Below are 23,607 nucleotides of genomic sequence, written 5' to 3' on the forward strand. Positions count from 1 at the left end.
CAGTTTGTATAATGTCAATTTGCATATACTCCAGAATGTTATGAAGAGTGATCAGATGAATTGCAATTAACTGCAAAGTCCCTCTTTGCCATGCAAATTAACTGAATCCCCCAAAAACATTTCCACTGCATTTCAGCCCTGCCACAAAAGGACCAGCTGACATCATGTCAGTGATTCTCTCGTTAACACAGGAGTGAGTGTTGACGAGGACAAGGCTGGAGATCACTCTGTCATGCTTATTGAGTTTGAATAACAGACTGGAAGCTTCAAAAGGAGGGTGGTGCTTGGAATCATTGTTCTTCCTCTGTCAACCATGGTTACCTGCACGGAAACACCTGCCGTCATCATTGCTTTGCACAAAAAGGGCTTCACAGGCAAGGATATTGCTGCCAGTAAGATTGCACCTAAATCAACCATTTATCGGATCATCAAGAACTTCAAGGAGAGCGGTTCAATTGTTGTGAAGAAGGCTTCAGGGCGCCCAAGAAAGTCGAGCAAGCGCAAGGACCGTCTCCTGAAGTTGATTCAGCTGCGGGATTGGGGCACCACCAGTACAGAGCTTGCTCAGGAATGCCAGCAGGGAGGTGTGAGTGCATCTGCACGCACTGTGAGGCAAAGACTTTTGGAGGATGGCCTGGTGTCAAGAAGGGCAGCAAAGAAGCCACTTCTCTCCAGGAAAACATCAGGGGCAGACTGATATTCTGCAGAAGGTACAGGGATTGGACTGATGAGGACTGGGATTGTTTGGGGCATCTGGGAAAAAGCATGTCCGGAGAAGACAAGGTGAGTGCTACCATCAGTCCTGTGTCATGCCAACAGTAAAGCATCCTGAGACCATTCATGTGTGGGGTTGCTTCTCAGCCAAGGGAGTGGGCTCACTCACAATTTTGCCTAAGAACACAGCCATGAATAAAGAATGGTACCAACATCCTCCGAGAGCAACTTCTCCCAACCATCCAGGAACAGTTTGGTGTCGAACAATGCCTTTCCCAGCATGATGGAGCACCTTGCCATAAGGCAAAAGTGATAATTAAGTGGCTCAGGGAACAAAACATCAATATTTTGGGTCCATGGCCAGGAAACTCCCCAGAACTTAATCCCATTGAGAACTTGTGGTCAATCCTCAAGAGGCGGGTGGACAAACAAAAACCCACAAATATATATGTAAATATAAATAATATGTAAATATAAATAATATGTAAATAAAAAAAAATAAAAAATAAATAAAATAATATATATATATATATATATATATATAAATAAATAAATACAAATAAATAAATAAATACAAATGTAAATATACACTGCTCAAAAAAATAAAGGGAACACGAAAATAACATCCTAGATCTGAATGAATGAAATAATCTTATTAAATACTTTTTTCTTTACATAGTTGAATGTGCTGACAACAAAATCACACAAAAATAATCAATGGAAATCCAATTTATCAACCCATGGAGGTCTGGATTTGGAGTCACACTCAAAATTAAAGTGGAAAACCACACTACAAGCTGATCTAACTTTGATGTAATGTCCTTAAAACAAGTCAAAATGAGGCTCAGTAGTGTGTGTGGCCTCCATGTGCCTGTATGACCTCCCTACAACGCCTGGGCATGCTCCTGATGAGGTGGCGGATGGTCTCCTGAGGGACCTCCTCCCAGACCTGGACTAAAGCATCCGCCAACTCCTGGACAGTCTGTGGTGCAACGTGGCGTTGGTGGATGGAGCGAGACATGATGTCCCAGATGTGCTCAATTGGATTCAGGTCTGGGGAACGGGCGGGCCAGTCCATAGCATCAATGCCTTCCTCTTGCAGGAACTGCTGACCCACTCCAGCCACATGAGGTCTAGCATTGTCTTGCATTAGGAGGAACCCAGGGCCAACCGCACCAGCATATGGTCTCACAAGGGGTCTGAGGATCTCATCTCGGTACCTAATGGCAGTCAGGCTACCTCTGGCAAGCACATGGAGGGCTGTGCGGCCCCCCAAAGAAATGCCACCCCACACCATGACTGACCCACCGCCAAACCGGTCATGCTGGAGGATGTTGCAGGCAGCAGAACGTTCTCCACGGCATCTCCAGACTCTGTCACGTCTGTCACGTGCTCAGTGTGAACCTGCTTTCATCTGTGAAGAGCACAGGGCGCCAGTGGCGAATTTGCCAATCTTGGTGTTCTCTGGCAAATACCAAACGTCCTGCACGGTGTTGGGCTGTAAGCACAACCCCCACCTGTGGACATCGGGCCCTCATACCACCCTCATGGAGTCTGTTTCTGACCGTTTGAGCAGACACATGCACATTTGTGGCCTGCTGGAGGTCATTTTGCAGGGCTCTGGCAGTGCTTCTCCTGCTCCTCCTTGCACAAAGGCGGAGGTAGCCGTCCTGCTGCTGGGTTGTTGCCCTCCTACGGCCTCCTCCACGTCTCCTGATGTACTGGCCTGTCTCCTGGTAGCGTCTCCATGCTCTGGACACTACGCTGACAGACACAGCAAACCTTCTTGCCACAGCTCGCATTGATGTGCCATCCTGGATGAGCTACACTACCTGAGCCACTTGTGTGGGTTGTAGACTCTGTCTCATGCTACCACTAGAGTGAAAGCACCGGCAGCATTCAAATGTGACCAAAACATCAGCCAGGAAGCATAGGAACTGAGAAGTGGTCTGTGGTCCCCACCTGCAGAACCACTCCTTTATTGGGGGTGTCTTGCTAATTGCCTATAATTTCCACCTGTTGTCTATTCCATTTGCACAACAGCATGTGACATTTATTGTCAATCAGTGTTGCTTCCTAAGTGGACAGTTTGATTTCACAGAAGTGTGATTGACTTGGAGTTACATTGTGTTGTTTAAGTGTTCCCTTTATTTTTTTGAGCAGTGTATATATATTTACGTAAATAAATAAATATATTTACGTAAATAAATAAATAAAATTACGTAAATAAATAAATAAAATTACGCAAATAAATATATTTACGTAAATAAATAAATAAATAAATATACAGACGTAAATAAATAAATAAATAAATACACACACACACACACATGCATACATACATACAAATAAACACACAGAGAAATAAGTCAGATCCTGTGTGTTGCCGTTTGAGTGTTTGTTTGATAGCCTACTGATTCATTGAGCAGCAAACCTCAATCCCAACATGTCGTATAAACAATTTTAGCTGTTTTTAAATCTTTGCTATGCTGTAAGAACAGCCTCTCTGGTATTACATCATTTATTTAGTGTTATTTACACTGTTCCAAATTGTCAGAAGAATGATATTTATTATAATAACCCTCTTTCTTTATCTTATTGTTATCATTACTATTATTATTATGATCATCCTTATAATAAGTAAGCAGTCTCGTATAACAACTATCAAGCTGTAGGCCTAAGAGTGCATCCTTTTTAGTCTTAATACCCTAACTTACTTGGGCCTATATTTCAATACTAGCTAGCTTGCTAGCTAGCTGGCTACTGTTAGCCGGCTAATGTTAGCCTACTTCAATACAATTCTGATTTGGCTTGGACACACAATAATATTATAAAAGGCGGCAAATAATATGTAGGAAAGCCTTTTGTTATGATTGTGATGTCGCCAGATTGACTTTTGATGCAGAATAAGTTTTGCCAGCTAACTAAGATTGAGGGAACCACTCTATTTTAGCTAGCTAACATTAGCATTGCAAGCTATTTTTAACTAACTTTGCTAGTAACAGTAATGGCAACATTGCATCTCTCTAAAGTAAATTTCACGACATCATAATATGGCAAAGTTGTTTCCTACTAAGTATTTGCATACTGTAGCAATGTCATCGTATTTCCATGCCACTCCAAATTTGTGTTATTTAGACAAGACAGTCACATTAGCCTCCGAGGTGCAACACATGCCTAGGGCACATATAAATATTGGATGCAGAAATGGTGGTACTAGAGTAGCTAACTCATGTCTGACTACAACAGCGTACTAACTAGCTGCAACAAACTTAAACCAATCCAGGGCCATAGCAAAACATGTCACAGTTGGTTGCATAGTGTAACAGCATCACCGGCCTGAATCTAATCCAATCTGGTGCCAGTCAGTCTACACCTGCAAAGCATAGAATTAGCTTCCAATCTAGATTGTTATTTCTCAAGCTATGTTTATTATTTAGAGATGATGACAATTGTTGATCCTGTTTTTCTGTTAGACAAAGTGCACAGTTGACCCGAGTTACTGCCCTGATGACAGACGGCGTCATCAACAACGACAGGTAATGTGTGTTATGTAAAATGTGAAATGTTGTATTCAAAAATACCTGGCTTGATAAAATAGTAGGCCAATTCCCCAGCCAAGCAGAGACAACTAGTAGAGCAATTTTGGTTGTGAAGTGCATTAGCAAAAAGCTTTGTCCTTTCTTTAAAACGAAATGCAATTTACCACTTGGCTGTCTATTTATATCACCCTGTCACAGGCCCTCCCAGTCAACACCACCTCATAAGATTGCCTGCTGCAGTTGTTTGAGAGATGTCCAGTTTGCAGCCGAACATGCAGTATAGAGAAAACCAGCAAGGAGGCCCTCATCAGCCTCATGCAGACATGCCCTCACTGTGAGCATTCCTATGAATGGAACAATCAGCCACACGTTAGCAAGTATCCGGCCAGCAACCTTCACCTGTCAGCGGCAACCGCTTTCACAGGCTCATTATATGCATCTAAGAAGTAGAAAATAAGCAACAAATAATGCCAGTTTACATAAATGTTTCACAACTGGGTTATCAAATGTACCAAAGTAATGAAGTGGGTTACCTTCAGTATTTGTACAAATGATGTCCAGGGCATCACCTAGCCTTGTGGAACCAGCCTGATCGCTGTGTTCACCATTCTATTTTACTTCCCATTTTATTATATTTGAAGTGAAATAGAAAAGGTGAACACAGCGATCCGGTTGGTTCCACCATGCTAATCATAACCACCATTGATAATGTAATAAGTGCTCCGTGTCTGTCTGTGACAGACCAGTACCTTTGATCAGGGGCCAGAAGCTGATCTACGCTGCTATGCCCATCAACATGGCTCTGGCAAAGACCTCACCTCCAGCCTCACCTCTTGCTTGCTCAGCAACGGTCATCGATGGGAATTAGGTAGGGTTTAGTCAGAATTAGGTAGGGTTTAGTCAGAATTAGGTAGGGTTTAGTCAGACTTGTTCAAACTTCAACATAGTGTATGTTTGGGTGTCAGATATCACCTATCCCTAACTGCCCTATCCCTATAGAACATTGACTAGGCTCAGACTAAAAGACGGGCTTGATACTAATGTCTCTGAATGGACATTTTTACTTGTATTGTATTTTTTTGTGAACTGAATGATGTCAGTTAATAAGGGGAGGGAGGAACTCTGTGCATTCTGCTCCAGGATCAGGGAACCCATGTTGCATATGGGATACCACACAGGAAGGCATGACCACGTTTGCCAAGGTAGACCCATTACCACCAGACAAAATGCAGATAGGCACAATATATGTATTGGCTGGGAATGACAATGAAAGGTACAGACCGTTATATTAGCAGGACACTGCTTCTATGGTACTATGTTAAGTTTTTTTTTACTTTACATGGACCTGTTACTACATTTGATAGTCAGAATATCTTGTTACTTGGTATTTATTCCTCGTGTTACTTACGGAAGGGTCCATAAGTAGAGCATTTCACTGTTACTCTAAACCTGTTGAAGATGCACGTGATAAATACAATTAGAACATTTATTTTATCTACATAAATTCAGCAATAGTATTATTCTCATGTTACTCTGCAGGTTACTGACCTAGGTTGACCCAGGTTCCTCCGGCATCTCACCATACATTTGCCAATAGTTGATTCAACCAGCAGGAGGTGTGTTTGTTGTGACTGAGTGGGGCGAAACAGCTGCGGACAAGGTTCTGACAGATGGGTGTGTCTTGGTGGTTGCAAGGACACCCAAGAAACACCCACATCAAACCATACCTCCAAGCCAACTCAAGTTTGGCTTCTGTCATGGCCACCATTATTTCTTAAGAGCAAACCAAAAAAGGAGGCCAAATCAGCAGATGCAGTACCCCTTTACACACAACTGACGAAGAGACGGAACTGACTACATGCATTTCAGGTCAAACATCTAGGACATTGAACTAACTCTTCTGAAACAACCAAAGCCCCATGGAGATGGCTTTAGAAGTCACTTTTTCTATTCTGTTTTGTATCCCAGGAGAAACCAAGCTGACGTTGACTAATGAATGTAGAGCAGGAGTGTCAAACTAATTTCCTCTGCGGGCCGCATTTGGCCTTCACTGAAGTCTGGAGGGGCGTACGTAAATGTGATTATATTTCCTTGCCGTCAAAATTGGCAAAAAATAGACCTCTATCCATTGCTTTTGGAATTTTTGATGCTCCCCGACTGTCTAGCTTTCGTTTCGATGTCTGTTAGCAAGCTGGACAGAGTGAAGAGACTATAAATGTAGGTCCATTATCATTTCTACACAATTTCGATTTGGTTTTAGACATTTCAGTGTTGATTGACAAGCTCTGACTGGTAAAATACGTTTTGAACGGTCATCCAACTCGGAATTGCAGTCCGGGAACTCAGGCCTCTTTATAGAGATAGATCACTGACGTCATCATCATTCAACCTTGTTCCCCCCCCCCCCCAGAGTTCCCATTTGTGTTGAAAGCACCATAAAGCCAGACTTTGATGACACAATTTGCCCATGAAGGACTTTCCTGTTAAAGTGAGCACAACAAGGTGAGTCCAAAAATGTCTTGTATGTTGCTGCATAAATGATGTAATATGCCAGAGAGATATGTGTACTGTAGCTAAGAAAGTCATACTAACTGCATGTTGTGTAGTAAGCTGTTAGTAGCCCCTGTGCCTCACCCTAATAATTTGGTCCCTTTGCCCCTCTTCCTTTCGCCTACTGTTTTGACTTGGTGAACAGGGAGGATACAGTAAGAACGGTCCATGTTCTGAATTCTGTCGCTTAACAAAGTTATATTGACTACTATATTATCCACTCCTCGTTCCCTTACGCCATAGTTTGTACATCTCAATTGTCAGTAGAAACCACATTTGTTTAAGCAAGTCAGCCATATCAGCTATGTTTTTTTAAAGGCAGTAAATGAGGCTGAATGAACTGTTTTGCTGCCAGACCAGGCTCCGCTGATAGCCAGGTGTAGCAGTGGTAAGGTGTTGGGACTGCTGTTGGGACAGCTATTTTGTAGGCCCTAACAGTTTGTGGGCACCGTTTGTCACCGTTATAGTGCAATTCATGTATTGTTTAGTGGCGTCGCTGGCATGCACAAAAATAAAAAATAAATCTTTGCCCCACCAAGATTTACTTGCTAAAATCGCCACGGAACCTCCCTCCAACAGCCCTAGCTGACAAAGCACCCGTAAAAGCATAACAGGCTTTCATATGTGAGCGCTTAATATGCACTTTCTGAAAACTCCTTCCTCTCCATCTCCCCTCTCTGTTTTATAGAGCTGGGAGGACTGACTTCAAGACATTTAAGTCAGATTCACAAGCGTGAAATGACAATGTCAATATTCATAAATGTAAAACAATACCGGTCATGCTCACAGAAAAAAAGAGAAAGCAGTCAGTACATTACGCAAGCGATGCAATTGGAGGCCGTGCTAAATTAGTGTGCAAACTCAGTTTAGTGATTTAATAAATCGGGGATCGGAAGGAGAAAAAAATAAGACATCTATATTAGAAACAGCAGGGGACAATATACTATTCTATATACAGCCATTAAATGGACTGTGTCCACAGTGCCACAGACACCACCCACACACCATCTCTCTGTTAAACACACCATAGATTTTTACATTTCAGTCATTTAGCAGACGCTCTTATCCAGAGCGACCTACAGGAGCAATTACCGTTAAGTGCCTTGCTCAAGGGCACAGACAGATTTTTTCACCTAGTCAGTTTGGAGATTCGAACCAGCAACCTTTCGGTTACTGGCCCAACATCTTAACCGCTAGGCTACCTGCCGCTCACATATCAGAAATGAATCATTCCAACACTCTCCATCAGGCCTATCTAAGGGTTTTACTTGGTGAATATTTCATGGAGAGGAAAATGAGCGAATGTACTGTATTATCAAACAGAGAGAGGAGAGGAGAAGTAGTCAATGTATTATCAGACAGAGGACGTCTTTCATTATCAGCAGCTTTCCAAGTCCTGTCTGTCAAACACCGGGGCCAGAGAACATGTTCTTAATGACCCCAGTGAGGAGGAGAGGAGAAACCTACAGTAAGGGGATATCCTCATCAATATGTAGGCCTCTGCTATGCTCTGATGGAAGCCCAGATGTGATGAGACAAGAGGGGCAGATAGATACCAATAACACCCAGTAAGTCCCAACCCAAGGATTTCCACTTTGAAGTAGAGATAATACAGACAGACAATCACAGACTACAAAAGGAAAACCAGCCACGTCACGGACACCGACGTCTTGCTTCCAGACAAACTAAAACACCTTTGCCCGCACTCACCTCTGTCATCATGAAGTGCTTTGTGAGACAAGTCAAGGATTATATCACCTCCCCCTTACCCGTCACCCTAGACCCACTTCAATTTGCATCACACTGCACACTTCCCTATCCCATCTGGACAAGAGGAATACCTATGTCAGAATGCTGTTCATTGACTACAGCTCAGCATTCAACACCATAGTATCCTCCAAGCTCATCATTAAGCTTGAGGGCCTGGATCTCAACCCCGCTCTGTGCAACTGGGTCCTGGATTTCCTGACAGGCCCGTCCCAGGGGGTGAAGGTAGGAAACAAAATCTCCACTTCACTGATCCTCAACACTGAGGCCCCAGAAGGATGCGTGCTCAGCCCCCTCCTGTACTCCCTGTTCACCCATGACTGCGTGGCCATGCGCGCCTCCAACTCAATCATCAAGTTTGCAGACACAACCGTAGTAGGCTTGATTACCAACAACGACAAAGCAGCCTACAGGGAGGAGGTGAGGGCTCTTGGAGTGTGGTGTCAGGAAAATAACCTCTCACTCAACATCAACAAAACAAAATGAGATGATCGTGGACTTCAGGAAACAGCAGAGGGACAGCAGTGGAGAAGGTGGAAACATACATCACGGACAAACTGAAATGGTCCACCCACACAGACAGTGTGGTGAAGGCAGCGCAACAGCGCCTCTTCAACCTCAGGAGGCTGAAGAAATTTGGCTTGTCACCTAAAACCCACACAAACTTTTAGATGCACAATTGAGAGCATCCTGTCAGGCTGTATCACCGCCTGGTACGGCAACTGCATCGCCCACAACTGCATGACTCTCCAGAGGGTGGTGCGGTCTGCACAACACATCACCGGGGGCAAACCCTCCAGGACACCTACAGCACCCGATGTCACAGGAAGGCCAAAAAGACCGAGCCACTGCCTGTTCACCCCGCTACCATACATTGGCCACTTTAATAAATGGAACTAGTCACTTTAATAATGCCACTTTATGTTTTCAATAATGCTTACATATCTTGCATTACTCATCTCATATGTATATACTGTATTCTATACTATGGCTTCTTAGCCTATGCCGCTCTGTCATTGCTCATCCATATATTTATATATTTTTATTCCATTCCTTTATTTAGATGTGTGTATTAGGTATGTTGTGGAATTGTTAGATATTACTTGTTAGATATTGCTGCACTGTCGGAACTAGAAGCACAAGCACTTCGCTACACTCGCAATGACATCTGCTAACCATGTGTATGTGACCCCAAAAATGGATTTGATAATATTCCAGAGGGGTGAGATATGAAGCATCTCTAGAGACAGATCTGGACTATGACTCCTGGCCCTGCATCAATACGAGATTCTCACAGCTACTAGGTGCTTCTAGGATGGGATATAGTAATCCAGGCTATCAAAGGGGCAAGTCAAAGCATGGGTGCTTTAGAGATTGTGAGTGTGTGTATAAATGTGTAAAAGAGAGAGCGAGAGCAAACAAGAGAAAGAACGAGTGAGTGAGCGATCAAGCGCCTTAGTACTGTCCGGTGGGCTTTAGCAGTGATTCATATTTAATCGGTTATCAGATAGTAAAACATGGTGTGGCTCTACAGCTGCTTTGATGTCAACAACCAGTCAATGGAGACACACGGAACGATCCCCACTGCACACCACTGCCCCAGGGCAGCTCTCGGCTCCTCTCTTCTCCTCCATGCCCAACGAGAGAGATGTACAGTATACCATTTGGAAAAGCCTATCCTGTGCAGTCATACTAAGGCCAAACAAACAGGAAGCTACCCCTTGGGCCGGGAGTTTGCAACATGGTGGAGATAGTAAACCGTGTGATAGAAAAATTACATACTTAACAGATTTTTTTATATTAATAGTAAACTATTATATATTTAACTAAGAGTAAGACTGGCCTGCTAAGGCTGAGTTTGTAACGGGGTCCACTCTAGATTCCTGCAGCTAGTCTGGGTGTCGAGGACAGGGGTTTTACTAGAGATATCTTGAAGCTGACAATTGATAGATGTCTCGGTGATAAAACTTTACAGCCACATTCCAGTCTATCATTAGTGATTCGTGTGAGACGTATGTCCGGTCTAACTGGGCCTGCATTCTATGAGATAGAGACAGTGTGAAGGAATAAAACAAACATTTCAGTGTTCTCCCAGTGGGTCAGAAGTATACATACACTCAATTAGTATTTGGTAGCGTTGCCTTTAAATTGTTTAACTTGAGTCAAACGTTTCAGGTAGCCTTCCACTCCAATACCTTGACTTTGTTGTCCTTAAGCCATTTTGCCACAACTGTCCATTTGGAAGACCCATTTGCGACCAAGCTTTCACTTCCTGACTGATGTTGTGAGATGTTGCTTCAATATATCCACCTAATTTTCCATCCTCATGATGCCATCTATTTTGTGAAGTGCACCAGTCCCTCTTGCAGCAAAGCACCCCCACAACATGATGTTGCCACCACCACGCTTCACGGTTGGGATAGTGTTCTTCGGCTTGCAAGCGTCCCCCCTTTTCCTCAAATCATAACAATGGTCATTATGGCCAACCAGTTCTATTTTTGTTTCATCAGACCAGAGGACATTTCTCCAAAAAGTACAATCTTTGTCCCCATGTGCAGTTGCAAACCGTAGTCTGGCTTTTTTATGGTGGCTTTTTTGGAGCAGTGGCTTCTTCCTTGCTGAGTAGCCTTTCAGGTTATGTCGATATAGGACTCGTTTTACTGTGGATATAGATACTTTTGTACCCGTTTCCTCCAGCATCTTCACAAGGTCCTTTGCTGTTGTTCTGGGATTGATTTGCACTTTTCACACCAAAGTACGTTCATCTCTAGGAGACAGAACGAGTCTCCTTCCTGAGCGGTATGACAGCTGCGTGGTCCCATGGTGTTTATACTTGCGTGCTATTGTTTGTACAGATGAACGTGGTACCTTCAGGCATTTGGAAATTGCTCCCAAGGATGAACCAGACTTGAGGTCTACAATTTTCTTTCTGAGGTCTTGGCTGATTTCTTTTGATTTTCCCATGATGTCAAGCAAAGAGGCACTGAGTTTGAAGGTAGGCCTTGAAATACATCCACAGGTACATCTCCAATTGACTCAAATGATGTCAATTAGCCTATCAGAAGCTTCTAAAGCCATGACATCACTTTCTGGAATTTGCCAAGCTGTTTAAAGGCACCGTCAACTTAGTGCATGTAAACTTCTGACCCACTGGAATTGTGATACAGTGAATTATAAGTCAAATAATCTGTCTGTAAACAATTGTTGGAAAAATGACTTGTGTCATGCACAAAGTAGATGTTAACAGACTTTTGGCAAGTCTGTCAGGACAAGAAATGTGTGGAGGGGTTGAAAAACGTAAGCGTTTGTAAACTTCCGACTTCAACTGTATGTCTCACATGCACCACTAATGATAGACTGGAATGTGGCTGTGAAGCTTTATCAGGGGTGGAGCCAGCCATGGTTGAAGAAGTTTTAGGCTTGGTATATAAAGACCCGGTATTCCCTGTATGATTCAAGCACTTGGTCCGACAGTCAAGACTGTTGGATTGACGGCTTCATTATTGCAATAATTAATCAATATTAAATAAAGATAATTGTTTGAAGAAAAGAAAGTCTCTCTCAGTACTGAATTTCCAAGACAACAGCAGGAGGGGGAATACATCAAATCCAGATGGCCAAACATATTGAACAGTAGGCCAATACCCTGGTTTTAGATGTGAAACGTGATAATAGTAATTCACGAGCATAACCTCGATATACAGTATATCAGCACTGACCCTACTCCAAAGTCCTGTTTTGTTTTCATAAATCAGTCCATTTCCGAGCAGCGTTAGATAAAACAGCACTGTTCAGAAGAGAGCAGGTCGGTCAGTTCCATATTTATTGCTGATTGAGTCAGACATGGCCAGGACACTGCATGGGGCTCATCTCCTCATGGCCACAAACACACCACCTACAGAGGAGCTAACAAGATGAAACAATGATCAGGCCTCTGCAGAGCCTTCTGGAGGTCAAGACACCCTGAAGGCAGAGAGACAGCCTCCTCGGCAGAGAGAAAGAGTTTTAGGCTAAATCCTGGTAAGAGCTGTAGCCTCCATGTTCCCTGCTGTTCCTTATCTCTCGGTGTATACAGTACACTGTATAAAGACTGGTTTAGGTTGTGTTAAGTGCCATTGTTTGTAGCTGTATTTTAGGCATGTGTTGGTAGGATTTGTGATGGTTTTTGTGATGCTGTGTGAAATGGGAGGCACTGTGGTGTGTAATCTGGGATGAGGAGCGGAAACATACAGGAACTGCAGGCAGGATAAAATGAAAGCAAAACTACATTAGAGACACACTCAATCTGACAAGTAACAATTATGAGGCATGGTGACACCCCTCTAGTCAACACACACAGTCGCACACACGCACGGCTGGTGATGCGTTGCTTTGATCGGCTATAAGACGGAGTCTTTAATTAGAGCTAAGCAGCTGAATACATCCAGGAAACACATATTATTAACAAAGTGCATCAAATAATCGAAATGAGAAGATTAAAGGGGAAAGATGAGAAGAATCTTAAAACATCTACACAGGATAATTAATCAAAGGCTAAATCTTTTTGAATGCATGTATGAATATGTCTAGTCCTGGTTACGTTGACTATATCGCCGAAGGATGGTACAGTCCATAGGGCTAAAAGAAAAGCTCCACGTGTTAAGAACCACTCTAGATAGAGACCAATTCACTGCAGTCTTTAGAGACTCTCACACCCATGACGAGAGAGAGAGAGAGCAGAGAGAGAGAGGCAGAGAGAGAGGCAGAGAGAGAGGCAGAGAGAGAGGCAGAGAGAGAGACAGAGAGAGAGACAGAGAGAGAGACAGAGAGAGAGACAGAGAGAGAGAGACAGAGAGAGAGAGACAGAGAGGCAGAGAGAGAGAGAGAGAGGCAGAGAGAGAGGGAGAGGCAGAGAGAGAGGGAGAGGCAGAGAGAGAGGGAGAGAGAGAGAGGCAGAGATAGGCAGAGGCCAAGAGGCAGAGAGAAGGAGGCAGAGAGAGAGCCGAGAGGCAGAGAGAGAGCCGAGAGGCAGAGAGAGGAAGGGGCAGAGAGACAGAGAGAGAGAGAGAGAGAGAGAGAGAGGGAGAGAGAGAGAGAGAGAGGGGCAGAGAGAGAGAGAGAGGGCAGAGAGAGAGAGAGAGGAGCAGAGAGAGAGAAATAAACAAAATGAGTAAAGGCAGCAGACAACAGGAAATGAATAAGGTTAGCCTAACTGCTGTAAGAGCCATGGGCCGAAAGTCAACGTATGACATATAATACACAAAGTAAGAGGAAGGAGAATGTCACAAAGGAAAAGGGAAGAGGGTTAGATAGAAAATGCAAGAGCGAGTCATTGTTTGTTCAATGTTGCGCTCAAGATGTCATTACTTATTACACATATTAATGCATATTCATGACTGCTGAGGCACCAGTGACCCGTTGAGATCCCTGTCTGGCATGCTGAGTCTCCAGACCAGAAAGAGGCCTGCGGCAGGCCGTCAGCTCTTTGCGGACGACTGACAGTTTACGCAGACAAACAGGCTCCCGCTGCACGGATACGGACAGACACACACACACAGACACACACACACGGCCGTCATTTTACTCATCTCATCCCTGCTACCCTGAGGCAGACAGCCAGGCATGACTCGCCTCTGACAGCGTCAGACTGACATTAAACCCCACATGGAGATGTGTGATCTGTGTCATTGACTCTGGGTTGTCTAGCAGCTCTATACTGAGATTCCTCAAGTCATACTTGAGTAAAAGCAAAAGATACCTTAATAGAAAATGGCTCAAGTAAAAGTGAAAGTCACCCAGTAAAATACTACCTGAGTAAAAAGTCTAAAAGTATTTGGTTTTAGATATACTTAAGTATCAAAAGTAAATATAATTGCTAAAATATTCTTAAGTATCAAAAGTATAAATCATTTCAACTTCCTTATATTAGGCAAACCAGATGGAGCGATTTTCTTGTTTTTCTAATTTACGGATAGCCGTTGGCACACTCCAACATGATTAAAAACGATCCATGTGTGTTTAGTGAGTCCACCAGATCAGAGGGAGCAGGGATGACCACGGATGTTATTTTGACAAGTGCGTGAATTTGATCATTTTCCTGCCCTGGAGTAAAAAGTCGATTATTTTCTTTTAGAATGTAGTGGAGTAAAAGTAGTCAAAAAATAAATTGTAAAGTACAGATACAAAAAAAAATTACTTGAATAAAAATACTTGAAAGTACTACTTAACATCACTGGTGTGGCTAGGCATATCTGAAACCTCCGAAGCTCAGAGTCAGTGAAATGATTTCTGCTGTAGTGCTTATATACTTTGTATATAAGTCTAGTGGTTCTAGACTTTAAAAACAGAGCTGCCAAACTCAACAGCATGATAAAGGACTCTGCTCTCCTCCATTTGTCCTGAGAGAAATGGGAGGCAGTGGAGCCAAGACAAAACAGAAGTTAATGGAATGAATACACAAACTTAATTACAGTACAAATGTCAACATGAGGAAGAAAAAAAACTGCTCACGTTACTCGCTCCAGCTTAGACGGTAGCTTAAGCGATATTTTCAACGGCTTAAAAAGAAATAAAGAGTATGCCAGGAAGAAAGGTCAAAACTCTGCCCAGTAAAGTAGTATTGGAGTCAGAACATGAAAGGGGAGTTGGAGAAAAATTCAGACAACATTTCAGTGATTTTAAAGATGGTGGCATTAACTCAAGGGCTCTCCATCCCTCTGTGCTTCAAGTAAAAATAAAAAAAATAAATCAACTTTGTGACAAATATCACATCTATTTTGCTCAGGAAGTTCAGTTGCAGTGTGGGGGGAATATTATTCATTTTCTAGAAGAATTGATTGCTGACGATTCTGTGCGTCATTGCCATCCTAACCCACTATTACAGCCCCTCAACTTCCTGGCCAGAGATGTTCCTTCCTGTATGTTACATCAACACATCTAGGGACCATGACGGCATTAGTAGCCAATCACAAGTCTCTATTATTACATTCCAAATGCCTCGACTTCCTGAAGAAAATCAAGCATCCGACCACGGCACTCCAGATGACAAGAGTAGCATAACATGGCGTGGAGTGGTGGCTGATTGCAATCATTGCAGAATGAAGAGTGGGGTAGAGGAGGGTACCGCCCACCTCCTTCCTCCCGCTAGGCTGCCTCTCACCTCTTCCAAAGATAGACCATCTCCCGCAGAGGTGAAAGTGCTGTACTTTTCATTGACAAAAAAAAAAACTACAAGAAACTGGTTTATTTTTTTCGTTTTTTTTTAACTACGACCATTCACATTGTCATCCACATAAATCACTGTACTAACGCACCGTCAGAATGAAACCGCGATATTCAGCTCATGACTTCTGAGGCTGACCTTAACCCACCTGACTGACTGATTTCAATTTCAACATCAAGTTGAAAGTGCAGATAAGGGAGGGAGTATATATGTCCTGAAAAGTTGGAGGTTACATAAGTAGCTGATTTAAATGGTTAGTATTGCAGTGTTGGAATTGTCTTTTTCTCTCCCAGTTGTTAATTACAGAACTTGACAACATCATATTACTGTTCTCTGCCCTGACGGTATCCATAGCAACTGGCCATGGAAAAATTAAGTAGTCGAAGTCGGGAACATTAATCAGTATTGTCTAAATATCACAGATCGCAAAAGTCCTAGTCAATGGCAGCTTTTTGAATAGCCATTTAGTAAACAGAGGGCACAGTAGGCTTATATCCCACAAGGATTCTGAGAATTGTTATTCTACTCCTGTGGTGAAGGAGAATGACCAACAGGAGCGGAGGAAGGCAAGGTGCATTGTTCATTTAGTTTTGAGTTCTGTTGGCATCCCACATATGCCTGTGTGCATTCAACTGAATGAAAAGCTGCACAAAGAAATGACCGTGCAAACATTTACTTTTATTCAACATAACGAATTGAAAACTCTGTTTCTCACTCAGTCTCTATGTTTTTGATGTTGTCCTACTTGGATGAAAACAAACTCTTCTCTTCTGTATCGCTCCATGTTTAAAAAAAAAACATCAGCTGTCATTCATTCTACTGAAAAGATAGAGCTGGGGTAAGGGGTATTGCCCTAGATAGCTTTTTCATTTTTTTTATTAAATAACTTCAGGGGACCAGGACGCCAGAGGGGCTGAAAGTCTCAAGAGAACAGAGACGCTGGTTCTATGGCTCTCTAGTTCTACAGTATCTTAGCAACAGGTTCCTGTCAGTTTAGAGGCTAAAATGAAGAAGTGGTGGAGGTGAGGGATGTAAAGATGGAGAAGAAAAGAGATGGAGGCACGCTCACCTCTTAGTCCAAAATAGAACCAGTCCAATTCAGTCCCATGTACATCCGGTCATTCCGTAGATGGTAAAGTGGCACAGAACTATCATATTCACTTTGCCAGACTCACCTTTCTTATTTATTTAACAGTACGACACCATTATTATACTAGCAGTGAGGGATATTTAATGTTGTATGAATGTCTTATACTAAGTACTCATTTATAAATGCCAGGCTTCTTCAAATATAGTATTTACAGGTACTGCATCCTGATGTTACTGTAAATACCCTGCAAACAGACAGCTTTACACATTAAATCACTAGAGGAGAGAAAGGGAGAGCGAGACCCAGAGAGGGGTGGATGCATAGATGGGGGAAAAAAGACAGAAAGAGTGAGAGCGAGCGAGAGAGAGAGATGGGTGGATGGATGGATAGACGGGGAGAGAGAAAGCTAGCGTTAACAAGGCAAGCTGCTTTTCATCCCTGGTCTGTTTAACGGACTTCATTTGCATGTCTATCAGCAGTGTCAGGGCTCTGAGGAGACGCGGGTCGAGTGAACGACTGTAGCACGATCTGCCAGACGTGGCACTGATAGAACGCTCTGTCATGAAAACGGATAACGTGATTCCTTATTCTACATGTCAGAGGCATGTTCTACATTATTTATTTATATCTGAATGCTTCCCAAATGTTGGGCGGGCAGGTGGCCTAGCGGTTAAAAGCGTTGGGCCAGTAACCTAAAGATTGCTGGTTCAAATCCCGAGCTGACTAGTTGAACAATCTGTCGGTGTGCCTTTGAGCAAGGCACTTAACCCTAATTACTCCTGTAAGTCGCGCTGGAAAAAATTTCTGCTAAATGACTAAAATGTACCTTGCTAAACATGACCCAGGTGCCCAACAGACCAGTGCCCGGTTCTATCTGCAATCACAAGCCTGAACATTTACAGATGGACCAATCAGAACACATCTTTCCCATCTCCCTCTTAAGTATTGTCTAGTCTAACCAGCAATTATGGCACGCAAGTAAAAAAAACAACACTGTCAGAAATCTGAAAGTAAATGTCACATCGTTGTTCAGTGATGACAGTAATTTGTCTGAAGCTCATAATACATTTCTTATAGTAGTTGATGTATTCTGACTATCTTGATAAAATTGTATTATTCCAGCTACAGTTTTCTTAACTGAACATGTCTAATTCAGAAGTGTCAGAGCCTTATGTTTGAACCCAGATTGACATTTCAGAGCTATAAAATGGTGCCATCTGCAATTGCACACTACCATTTTGTTTTTAATGGATTTACAAATATTTCAGGATTTTTATACTCAGCACTTTAGGTACCTTTAAGGTGAGGACCTTAATGGGTTATAACATATGAATTCACTGCAAAACAGTTCTTAGCTGGATTGTGGAAACTTTGATGCTCAATATCCCAGAACTACGCGTCACGCAGATAGAACATTTTATAGTCACAACTAGCCAGATGGCCACAACTAGATAACTAGCAACATTATAATTAAATCCCAATGGAGTCGGTTTTGAGCGAAGCAGATGCCTGTTAGCTACTCCACTGACTCTCAGCAGCTAACTAGTCATGTGCAAACTGCAAATGATAACTGTTTAGCTAACGTTAGCTGCAAGCAAACTGGCACTGGCAGTATGGGATAAAGGAGAGTTAATAAAATGATTTTATTTCATCTTGCTAGATAGCTAGCTTGGTAAAGCAGTTAGTGTTGTGCTGCACTTACCGCCCCATTCGTTTCATATGAAGTGTGTGACTGCCTGGCTCAATTATCAAACTAACATTAAGAGAGTTGGTTGAGTAAAAAAAAATATATATTATGCAGCTTTATTGTTTTAGTTAGAACAATTCAGATGAAAAGGTGGTGGATTAGACTGGGAAAAGTGCCTTATTTTTTATTTATCGTCACTCCTTTCAGCTCCCCTCTCAGGTTGGTACACAGCAGGCCTCGTCTTTTGTTCCATACCGTGTCTGCGAATACAAAGTTTTCGCCCCCACCACTCTCAAAGCTAAGGATCCGGATCACGTACTGCACGTCATTTACCATATAAAAACTATCAGCGTTTGTGTGATGTAGGCTAATCTCTATAGTTGCTGCCATAATGTAGCCACTAGCCAGAGTTCCTGAAGAAAATAACACTACCTCGTTGATTACCTGTCTGCCTCCTGCTTAGCCAATCTTTTGCAATAATGAGCCAAGAGAACAAAAGGCAAGAGAACGAAAGGCCTCCTACTGTGCTAAGTACCCATCGGCCTTCAGTTTTCACGTTGTGTCTGACCTCTTGGGTCTAACAAGGAGCAACAGATCTTAGACAGCAGCCCTAATGCTCTACCTCCTATCCTCCTCTTCTATTTTTCCCATTTTCCTGGCCATCAGTCTTCTCATCCTGCTCTCTCTCTCCGAGTCCAACCTGGCTACTCTGATTGGCAAAGCTGCATTAAGGAGATGCTTTCATTGTTTGCAGGCTCTGTGTGCTTGTACACAGGCAGACAGTCACAGAATGGTGCTGTAGCCCTTCTGTTTTCTCCTTCGGCCTGCTTCTGTGCCTGTCTCTCTTTCCGTCCCATGCCAAATATACACAACAAATGCACTACAACAGTCAACTACAAGAGTTTAAAAGGTTGAACACCAGTAGAAAAGTTAGTGGTGGAGATCCACGTTCAAATGGCTTTATGGAGATAAAATTAACTAGAAAGTTCTTTCCCCGGCACTTAAAATGTACTTATAAAAATACATATCTTCACAGACATATAAAGAATCCTCTACAAAGCAATTATATGTGAATAACTCATTATAGAACATCTCGTAGTATCAACAAGGACTACAAATTCTAGGTTGCTAGCAACAACATCAGCGCAGCGTGCTAGTTAGCTTACATTAACCATCTACAAATTTAGAAGCAGACGGAAGATCTGTGCTATGTGAACAACAAAACATGTACTGCCGACATTCTGGGCAGCGGTGCCAAGTACCTTTCGGCCTTCAGTATCCTTGAGTCGTAACACACGAACTGTCAGATCAGCAGACTTCAACAAGGCATCTGTCCATTCCTCAAGGTATAAAACTAAGCCCAAGCTCCTCGTCTCCTCATGTAGGCGGGACTAGGGATGAGGGTTTGAAATAATTTCACTATTCGAATATTATCATGAATTTTTGTCAGATATCTGGATATTTGAAATACATGTTTGTTTTTTTTAAACTTATGTTTTGACCTGAGCACTGCTGCGCGAGGGAGAGAGGCTGGCGCTCTATTGCTGCAGCTGCGGCGGGGGCGGTGTGTGTGTGTGTGTGTGTGTGTGTGAGAGAGATGGGGCCGAGCAGATGGAGAGAGACGCAGTAGCCACTAGCAAAGGCAACTCAGCTACAGCCAATATTAGCTAACATGTAGCGCCTGTTTTGACTGGAGTAGCCTAGAGAAGCTAGCTAGGTAAGCTAGCCAGCTATAGCTAGCTACTGTAGGCTAATTGAAGCTACATGCTGAGCTTTCTCCCCAACCCCATTCCGATAAAACAGCCTACCTGTTGGTTTCTCATTGTAGCCTACTCTCTCATTTCACTAACTTTTAATTTTGTAATTTTATTCCATCCTGCATTGCTTTAGAGAACTCTTACTCCACTTGCTACACATTGAGCTAATTTAGAAAAAGCCTTTTCAGTGTTAAAATGGGCCTAAATATATATTTTTTTTATTGTTAAAAATAAGTATTGGAACACTACCCTCCGTTCGGATATTTGAATAAGAGTGCACATCCCTAGGCGGGACACCATATGACTGAGGACCTGTCCCACCTGGCTTCCCTGTGGTGTGGGTGGAGGACACAGATGGAGGCCTTTACACCCTGTTTCCAGGCTCTAAACTGGGCAGCGTTAGCACAGAGCAAGACAAGCATCTGGGAGGCAGATTTCTGGAAGTGTAGACTCGCTACCCTGTCCCGCAGAAGTGGGAGACTGTAACCCTAACCCCCTCCATCTGGCTGGTTTGTTTCCAGCATGGAAACATCACCATGGAAACAGACCAAGCCTGGAATATTGAAGGAGAGGATGGCTACTTTGGTATTACCACCACTAGACTGTAGTGGTTCTGTGGTGAGTCACAGAGCACCAATCAGAAACAAACCTGCGATCGTGAATATGACCGCATCACTTACCTTCATAGTCCTTACCTTTATAGCTGCAGACGTCTTTAAAAACTCTCATCATTAAGTTGCTTGATGAAACACATACTGTTCCATTAGAAAACAGCTAATCTGGTAATGGGTTACATAACACTTCCCTGCCTGGTTTAAAGGTGGTGCTCTGGTGGCCTTACCTTGGCACGCTGTCCGCCGTCGTCGTACCGCCCTGGTCACTAGGTGGCGTCTTTGTTTTCGCCGTCTCCTCTACAACAGTGGCCAGACCCTGCTGCTGCAGCTGGTGCTGCTGGTGATGGTGGTGCCGTTGGTGGTGCTTCTCTCCCTCAGCGCTCTGTCCACTACCCTTTGGCCGCTGCCCCTCTTCTTCCTCCATCTCCTCTTCCTCCATCGTCTTCTTCCCCCGGCCTTCTCCCTCCTCGTCGCTCTCCTCATCTAGCATGTCGTCCACCTGACAACAGAGAGGTGGTTTGGTGAGGCTTGGCTCCCCCAGGGTAGGGTGGTGTATACAGTACAGCAGGCCTCTCATTGTCCACCAGAGCGCAACATACAGTACACAAAACCTCTTCACATTAATCATCTGATGGGATCTGAGAACACACTGAACCAACCCCTCACTTTAACTCTTTTCTTACAGTTCGTTCTCTTGCACATCAGGTGGCAACAGCAGTTAACATGGCCCAGCAGCAAATTACATAACAGCTCTTCACATATGGATTCCTCTGGCCTGTTACCAAGTTTAATTATGGTCTATTCTGAAGGGAATAACCTATCAGATGTCTCTCTGCCTGCAAGGAACACCAATCAGATGCTGTTTGGACCTCCGTTATTCAGAGAGGATCATTTACCTGGAAAGTCTAAAGGAATGCACATTAGGCGAAGGCTTTATATTCCTATAGAAAAACAGCTGAGTAAATATTTTCTTTCAATTTAATCTGATACATTATTAGCTAATATAAATGGTGCTGGATGGAATGGCGGAGATTTTTACGCGCTCCTGACTAATTGTGCCATTTTGTGTATTTTTTTGCGCCATCGTTTCCTATGACCGAAAAGTGCTTCTGGACATCAGAACAGCTAACACTAACCTCAATTTGGACGAGTCAGAGATGAAAGACGTTGATTATCCTGGAGCAGGCCCAAATCCCAAATCGCCTCTACCCTCTGTTCTATTGGCGAATGTGCAATCCCTGGAGAATAAACTGGACGAGCTCCGTTCAAGACTATCCTAGCAACAGGACATTAAGGACTGTAATATACTATGCTTCTCAGAGTCATGGCTGAACAAGGACATGGATAATATACAGTGCATTCAGAAAGTATTCAGAACACTTGTAACACACTTTGTTGCATTTCAGCTTTATTCTAAAATGGATTCAATAAATAATAAATCCTCAATCTACACACAATACCTCATGGTGACAAAGCAAAAACAGGTGCATCCTGTTTCCATTGATCATCCTTGAGATGTTTCTACAACTTGGAGTCCACCTGTGGTAAATTCAATTGATTGGACATGATTTGGAAGGACACACCTGTCTATATAAAGGTCCCACAGTTGACAGTGCATGTCAGAGCAAAAACCAAGCCATGAGGTTGAAGGAATTGTCCACAGATCTGGGGAAGGGTACAAAAATATTTCTTCAGCATTGAAGGTCCCCAATAACACAGTGGCCTCCATCATCCTTAAATGGAAGAGGTTCAGAACCACCAATACTCTTCCTAGAGCTGGCCACCCTGCCAAACTGAGCAATTGAGAGAGAAGGGCTGTGGTCAGGGAGGTGACCAAGAACCCAATGGTCCCTCTGACAGAGCTCCAGAGTTCCTCTGTGGCGATGGGAAAACCTTCCAGAAGGACAACCATGTCTACATGGACTGGGAGGCAAGTCAGGATCGAGGCAAAGATGAACGGCGCAAAGTACAGAGAGATCCTTGATAAAGTCCTGAGCGCTCTGGAGCAGGTTCTCAGACTGGGGAGAAGGTTCACCTTCCAACAAGACAATGACCCTAAGCACACAGCCAAGACAACGCAGGAGTGGCTTCGGGACAAGTCTCTGAATGTCCTTGAGTGGCCCAGCCAGAGCCCGGACTTGAACCCGATCAAACATCTCTGGGAGAGACCAGCCACACTCCCCATCCAACCTGACAGAGCTTGAGAGGATCTGAAATGGGAGAAACTCCCCAAAATACAGGTGTGCCAAGCTTGTAGCGTCATACCCAAGAAGACTTGAGGCTGTAACTGCTGCCAGAGGTGCTTCAACAAAGTGCTGAGTAAAGGGTCTGAATACTTACGTAAATGTATTATGTCAATAAATTGTTTTATTTTTTTGCTTTGCCATCATGGGGTATTGTGTGTAGATTGATGCGGGGGACAAAAAACTATTTAAATCAATTTTAGAATAAGGCTGTAACGTAACAAAATGTGGAAAAAGTCAAGGGGTTTGAATACCTTTCAAATGCACAGTACATCTAGATGCGTTTATTTTTTTATGTATCGGCAGGACAGAACGGCAGAGTCCGGTAAGACCATGGGGGCGGTGTGTGTCTCTCTATGAACAACAGCTGCTGCGCAACCTCTAATATTAAGGAAGTCTCTAGGTTCTGCTCGCCTGAGTTAGAATACCTCATGTAAGCTGT

The 23,607-nt window shown here is 43.3% G+C and overlaps 1 protein-coding gene across 1 annotated transcript in view; it reads right to left on the reverse strand.

The window, feature by feature from the left end:
* The window catches only part of LOC106570222 (RNA polymerase II subunit A C-terminal domain phosphatase), a 116,296-nt gene that overhangs the window by 33,488 nt on the left and 59,201 nt on the right, over nt 1-23,607 (reverse strand). Inside the window, exon 12 of the mRNA XM_014142316.3 lies at nt 21,150-21,421. Within this exon, the coding sequence (XP_013997791.1) occupies nt 21,150-21,421 (272 nt within the window). The remainder of the gene's footprint in view (nt 1-21,149; nt 21,422-23,607) is intronic.

Source organism: Salmo salar, chromosome 14, assembly GCF_965601325.2.
Source record: "Salmo salar chromosome 14, fSalSal1, whole genome shotgun sequence".
Classification (NCBI taxonomy): domain Eukaryota; kingdom Metazoa; phylum Chordata; class Actinopteri; order Salmoniformes; family Salmonidae; genus Salmo; species Salmo salar.